Raw genomic sequence first — 7626 nt, forward strand, 5'->3', positions numbered from 1 at the left:
ATCTAAGTTCCATTGCATTTCTATAGTGGTATATAAATGTATGTCATGATATATTATGCAGCCCTTCTGGATATAAAAACATAATTTCTACGAGACAGGGTTAATATGAGGTAAACAGGACAGAAAGGAAATATCAAAATGTTATTATATTATTGTATTAAATGTTATTGTGACTTGTATAAACTGTAGACCACTTTATATGTTGTCAGCACAAAAGCTCATGCAGCATTACAACCTAAAATATTCATTTATTGTTCAGAATGTAGACAAAATAAAGTGAATGACATGAACTTTGAAGTCAATTTATCAACACTTCAAATGTTACCACAAAAGACCATCATATTAGTTTACTTGTCCATTAGCTACATTTAACAGCCTCTTACATTCTGTGTGTGTTGGTCATATCTCTGATGGTTAGTTTACTGCTGCTCCTGCAGTTTAGGTGCAGATGATTTGGCCTGCATTCACCTTCCACCTAACAAGACCAACCTTTGTGTTGCAGTGTTTTGGATTATGATAAAGATAACTCAAGTGTTTGAGTTGGTTTCCATGGGAGACAAGAAATGTGTTGTTCAATCCACCAATGACAAAGAAATGACATTTTTCAGTAAAAACAGTCTTTGGTTCATAGCAAGTGGAAAAACCAAGAAGTATAAAGCACAAATTAGTTTTTGAAAGTAAATCACGAAAGTTTTGCATGCCAGGTTAGTCTGTTATTTTTCTGCAGTGTATCAGCACCAGGCTGGAAATCTTGGCATTACAAGACTAAGTTGATGGAGGGTTTTGCAGAAAGATCGCTCACGTCTTAGGATGGCTCTTTTTTCTAAATTTCTACACCCTTCTTCTTGAATTCTTTTCTTTGAAACTAAATCGAGATAGAAGCACTTTTGCACATGAGAGCAAATGTGCCTCTTTCTTGACTTAGCCTGTTTTAAACTGTCAGATAAAGCTTTTACACCAACTCCTCCACTACAGTACCTGTGCAGTGCAGCACAGTAATATGACATGTCACTTTGACAGGTGCTGAGTGAATTAAAAACATCCTCTCTACTGAGAACCCGTCTGAGAGGGAAACCCCCGCCAGATGTACTACAACCTCACTTTGCACGCATGATCAAACACCTACATCTGGGTGCTGAGGGCTTTTCTGCTCTTCCCTGCAGATGCTAAATGATATCGTTAACATTTTAATGCAAGAGACATTTACACGTGGGCTTGCGCAATTACACCTCTGATTCAGTGGAATCCAGACAGACACAGTGTGATCGGTAATTAGATTTTACATTGCGTGAAATGCAGCGCACATACACACACACACACACACACACACACACACTAGTCGCCAAAGCTGGCTCCTAATTAGAGAGCTAAACATGCTCGAGGAGGTACGGTACAGTAGAGTAGCCCTCATTATACAGCTAGGATGTATGAACTAGGGGATATCTATTATGATCACACATCAGGGTATCCATTACCCAACATTAGCAGCCCTTTCAACTGCAATCACACACAGAGTTCAGAATGTAACCCAACAAACCCTCTTATAACTCACACAAGTGAGCAAGAGTTAAGTGGGTTTGTAAACTTAATTTAGCCCATTAGATATTTATATCAGAGTAATACTGCACAAGATGATCTATCACTTGACCGTATGCTACATGTTTTCAAGGTGTAATTTAATTTCATGAGCTGTGATACCGCTTCTGCAACCAAACCCTAATTGGTAATTAGTAAACAGACTGATGGCTGTGAGTGCAGATATAAAGCCAATCAGATTTCACTTCTTTCCTTTATGAAGTCTGTGCAGGGCCACTTTGGCCAATTGGGAGGCCACTGATCTTTGGACGCTACACACGACTTTACACACACTTGAGGAGCACCTCACCCTTCCAACAAATGTGGCTCTCATCAGTGCACTGCCTTCATTGCCTTCATGTAGATTTATTACCATGCAAACTCCGGTTCCCCCTTTTCCACTCGCAGCCAAGTTCAATCTATCTATCCACTCCAGTCCCCATAGCATTTTCATCCACTGTTTCAGGTTGCTAATAATGTGAGGTCATGTAAAATTGGTAGGCTAACTGATGTTGGCAGCTATTTTCTGTACTGTAAGCTACACTGGGTTAGATGCTCTGGAGGAGCCTCCTTATTCCGAAGTGGATCTGCTTTTACTCCAAGAAAGGTCAGAGCTAATTGAGATCAAAATTTGATTGCGTGATCCCCTGACCTTTGTGTAAATGCTCATTTATTGAACACATACAAGATTAAGTCCTTTTAAGTCGCGAGTATCAGGTTAAGTCATGTGTGCATGTCTACAAATCATCGCAGTCTTCACGGGGACTGTGCGAGGAGCCTTCTCTCGTTATATCTTTGCAATGAAAATTTGAATAGGCCAGTTTAGCTTGCTGTGGTTTTGCCTAGAGGCAGCTTTCAGGGAGAGATATTTAATATGTTTCCTATCCTGTACTGATGACTGAATTTATAGATTGTACTTTGATAGACAGAAAATAGCAAAAGCATAAGATCTTAGATAGAATACAAGAAATACATGTGCCTGTTGAACAGATTAAGCATTTTTGAATATGTTTTGAATGTCTGGAACATGACAGAAGAATGATCTATCAGACTGTGATTTTGCTTCCTTTTGACAGGACTTGAACGTGATTCAAATTTGACATTTTTAGCAAACATGGGTGTTTTTTTAATCGGTTGCTATGTTCACTGAGCTGATATAAGTGCAGTGAAATTAACACAATGCAGTGAGGAAAAAGAAAAACTAGGCAGCCACCTGTATGCCACTTATCACTTATGGATGCGCTGATATGACAGGATGTTATTAGCTCCTCAACAAGTACTTCCAGGTCACCTCATACAGTCCACTATATAGTGAGAGGGTCTGCCATTTTGTAGTGCTGCGGAGTCGTCTTGGATGAATTATTTCACCCTATACAATGGACAAAAATGATCCCACAATGCAATGCAGAAAGTAGTAAACAAGCATAAGACACTAACCAACAACCGTCATGCTCAAGACCTGAATGTCTGATATCTTTTTTTGCCACCAGACAACAACACACTATATAGTTTTCTACATAGAATACCCCGTATAGTGAATGAGTGAACGTTTTCGGACTCAGCCCCTGACACCCATTAAGGAGGTTACCATAGAGACAGGCCAGTGAGCATGTGATAGGCCTAACTCTGAAACAGCAAGAACTGTCTGGAATCCAATCGCTGTGCTGGCTTCTATCTACAAGGTCATTCATTCATTCTGACAACGCCTGCTCAGCCGATGAACACCTCATTTTCATGATAATCAACAAAACATCCATCCACAGAGGACAAAGTCATATAGCAAAGCTCCTGTACAGCGACGGAGAAATCAAATAAAATGACAACGCAAACAGCAAAAACCCGTTCTTTAAAAAAAGAAAAAAGAAAAAAAACGATTGCACTGCAAATGACTGACACAAAAAGTGTAATGTCTGCACTCAACGCCGTCTACTGCTTAATCCCTATCAATTGTTTGCCACAGGCCTCCTCAATAATCCCTTATGCAATAAACGGACACAGTCTTGCATAGCAGTTGATCTAATGTCAGAGTCAGATGATTATGATTAATGAGGATTCCTTATTGTTCCTTTATGAGTTTCTGCACAAGCTGGACTGAGGGAGATACCATTTTACATGGAGTCAATGTCAATAAACGCTACCGACTGAGGGTTGCCTCAGCACTGAAAAAGACATGACACAGAAACAAAAATCCATTTCGAAGCCTTATTTTATCATCCCGGCCAGAAGGGAAAATCCATTTCGGGGACACACCGTATCACATCGCTGCCCCTCGATGTGGTTGAAATGTATTCATACCTGTAAATCCCCACTTCCCCAAATTTTTGCTTTGTGAATTCAGCTTTTCTTGACCCTGTGATACAAACGCAGCCAACTGCGGGTTTGAGGTTGTTTAAATATGTGAACAATCCCCATCTTCTCACCCCGATATATTTTCTCACAGACATGTTTCCATTTTCTTTCCTCCTCCCTCTCCTTCAACGACTCTCCCTTTTTCTTCCCCCTGTTTTCGTACACACCCAGTCAGCCATAATCCCTCCCTGTAGAAGGGGCTCTGGCCAATAAGTGAATGCAATAAACTGTATCAATTTTCTGCTATTGATTATAGATACACTATATGAGCACACGAATATGCGTGCACAACCTCAGCCGCATGCATGTGTGCACTGGTGCACATGCACTCACGCAAACACACATGTGTGCAAGAAAACACAGACAAGACACACATCCAAATCTGGGTTTTGAATACAGTATTTGAATGTAGAATGAAGCTTTCAACTATTTGAATGGAAAATGTATTTCACATTTTGTGTGTGTGTGTGTGTGTGTGTATTTTGAACTACCTTTGCATTTCCTGAAAAATGTGACCTCGGTGGAATGTGTCTCATCCACAACGTTGCACTTTGTTGTTTTTTAATTATTAACATAAACAATATGGTGTTAATTTCTTCCTACAAACTGCATTTCAAGGCAAATAATATAAAGCTGTGTTCAAAAATACATTCTGATAGAGCCATAAATATATTTGAATATTTTATTTCAAATGTGTTTAAAATGAAAATTGGAATTACTGTCTCATATATATGTGTATGATTTGACCCTTGTCATGTATTACATTAATTTAGGCCACTTTGAACTTGAAAAATATGCTCACTGGGGGGGAGGGGGAAAGGGTTAAACCAAATGTCCATTATATCAAATACGTCACTTATTACTAAGGGCCACAGTGGAACAAGGTTGTGACAGAATAAGTATCATCAGGCATCAAATAAAAACAAACAAATCACATTCACTGGATGTGAATGAGCACAATTAAAACTTATAAAATTACATCTAACCAAACATATCCAATTAATCAATTAAATAGAGGGAGAAACAAACATAAATTGTATGTTTTATTTCATCTAGCTCAGGATATATATCTGGAGGCCAGAGATGTGTCTGCTGGTTTGTAGGAGAGCTTGAAGGATTTAAAAGGTAATTCATGCCTCGCCCTGTCTCTCTCCCTCTATCAAGGGTGTCAGCCTTTTGACAACCATATAAAATCCATTTCATGTGGGTCACAGGTGACCTCCATCCTCCCTCTCCAGTCACTTAGCTGTCTACCAGTGATTTGCCTTCTGCATCAGGGAATGAGCACTAATATATATATATATATAAAAAAAAAAAAAAAAAAAAAAAGACGAGCCGAAACTTACCATTCAAGATGCTCTGGAAAAAGATAAAAGCCAATATCCACATGCCCTGCTCCGTTCAATCCCCCCCAAGCTATGCTTTCTCTTCTTCCTCCGACCGGTGCCTCCCTGGGTTTCTCTCCTGTGCGCTTGGGGTAAGGTTAAACATTTGCCACTGTCTTGAAGCAAGCCGGTCCAAGTCTCTACTTTTAATATCTCCTTCCTACTTTTTCCGTTTCACTCTGATGTGTTTTTTCTGAGCCCTCTCTTTGCGCTTGGAACATAAATGAGCCTCAGTGATTGTCTTGGGGAGAGCTGTGCTCAGACTCTCCTCCTCTGCTCCGCGTCTTGCTGCTTCTCCCTGTTATTCAAAAGGATGCTGAAGGGGTGAACCCCAGGTGTGTGTGATGCTGAGTCAGAGCCGGGTACGAGCGAATCCTGAAACAAAAATGAATGCCAAAACTGGCTAAACTAAATCTTTAAATAAAAAAAACAAAAATGTCAGAAGCTCCGATATCCTAAATAAACTGACTGACGGATCATCCTTGGGGGGAAAAAATAAAAATGTTAGAAAATTAAAACAAGTAAAATAGCAAAGAAGCAAACAAGGGGGAGAGGGTGGTAGAATAAGAATGAAAACAGGTTTTTATCAGAGACTCCAAAGTCAGATCATCTTCATCGCCTCTGTGCGTCCAGCAAGAGGCGAGCAAGCGCATCTTCCCCGCTGCCGCTCTCTAATCGCACCACACTGACTCTCTGAGCATTACACAGAATAACCCTCTCCCCTGCCCCTGCAGACGCTTTAATTCCTCATTGCCTTAAAGGAGCAGAGGCGGATACCGGTCGATCCTGAGGGCAAGGTACTACTGGAGGTGAGTGTGAGAGCGCGCAGTGCGTGTGTGGGGCATTTGCATTAAGGAAATGAGCTGCACCTGACGCACTGAGCCACCGAGCATAACGTTTTTACGCACGGCGATGTACCGGCACAAACAGAAGGCGCTGTCTGCGGGCGTGCAGGTGCACTCAGCATACGGAGTTACATGTCAGATTTGTCCTGAATTTACTGAATAAGGGTGTTTCTCATATGGATAAGGACAGAGAGGAGTTCCCTTTAGGAAAGAAATTATACAAGGATATCCAATGACGCATATTTTGTGCATTAAGGAGGAAAAATAATAAAAGTGCTTAATTGAATAACACTTTTAAATTGATTAAAGTGGTTTCACAATTCTGCAACAAGAAAATAGAAAGAAAAGTGGCAGTGGATGCAGAAAATACAGGGTTAAACTAAAGCATCCCCCACCCCAAAGGCACACACACACACACACACACACACCGCCTCCCTCAAACCCCATAATCCAGCAACACCACCACCCCTCCATTTTAATGCCTGCCTTGAAGTCAAGGGTGTAGCTATAGTAGGCTGTGGAAGCCTGTGGGCCTGTCCACAGAGCAGGGCTACACTGAATGTGATATAACCAGCAGGGCAGTCTGCATCTCATTCTCTATTCCACATGACAGAATATACTGAAAGTGAAATCCTGTTTATTTACCGCAGGATACTCATTTTTCTGTCCTTATATCAGGGCTGACGAGAGAGTCTTTACAATTCTGAATGTGTACAAAGGAAAATAATAAATACTCCTGTGAACAGATACACAGCACTGTCTGTCATTTTATTTATGGTGAGTGTGTTTGTCTAAAAGAGCTAATTAGTCTAATCTCTGTGTGTTCATTTGAGAATGATGGAGGCACAATTTTGTAGCAGGATTTGACCTTTTCCTGGTTCTAAGTGCAGTATAATATATGTTAGTCTGCAGTCTGTGTCCACTTGTCTAACGGCCTCTCTTACAGTGCTCATTCCAGTGCACTGTTCTGCACGTACCGAAGTCTGTACCAGAGCACACTGTTCTAGCTTGCCTTAAAAACGGTGCGGTTCTCTCTTTTTTGGACTTCTGTTTGATCTATTCAGCAGCGGCCCAAATTAAATTGTTTTTTCATCACAGATTTCCTAATTTTGAACCACTGTCACACCAAAAATTAAGGGCTCGTTTTACATGTTTACTTACCTAGTGTTTACTCTATGTCCTAAGCTGTAAGATAAACCCAAACAAGTTGAAGTCCCTGTAGCGCTGAGAAGAAAGCACAGGCGAATCAGGGCAGTGGGTCAGAGATCCTGCCTGTCATTTAAAGTGGATTAGGAGCACTGTCCTAGTGTTTCAGCGCTGGATTTTTGGCATGGACGAGCAAGTAAGTTCATTAGGAGTGACAGGCTGTAGGGATATGATCACTGAAGACCAAGGATGCAATACCACGTGACTAAACATTTATGGGAGTTTTTTCCTCACAAGACTCACCACTAAGCAATTTCACAAGGGTA

At 40.8% G+C, this 7626-nt stretch overlaps 1 protein-coding gene across 5 annotated transcripts in view; it reads right to left on the reverse strand.

Moving 5' to 3' along the window:
- Window positions 1-6156, reverse strand: part of dscamb (Down syndrome cell adhesion molecule b) — a 134216-nt gene extending 128060 nt beyond the window's left edge. For 2 of the 5 annotated variants that reach the window (XM_067594383.1, XM_067594384.1), the window contains exon 1: window positions 5271-6108. In XM_067594383.1, the coding sequence (XP_067450484.1) occupies window positions 5271-5313 (43 nt within the window). In that variant the 5' untranslated portion in view covers window positions 5314-6108. Of the gene's footprint in view, window positions 1-5270 lie in introns of all 5 variants that reach the window. The other 3 variants (XM_067594382.1, XM_067594385.1, XM_067594386.1) reach the window with 3 other exon arrangements.
- Between the last annotated feature and the right edge of the window lie 1470 nt (window positions 6157-7626).

The sequence above is a fragment of the Thunnus thynnus genome, chromosome 7, assembly GCF_963924715.1.
Source record: "Thunnus thynnus chromosome 7, fThuThy2.1, whole genome shotgun sequence".
Lineage (NCBI taxonomy): Eukaryota > Metazoa > Chordata > Actinopteri > Scombriformes > Scombridae > Thunnus > Thunnus thynnus.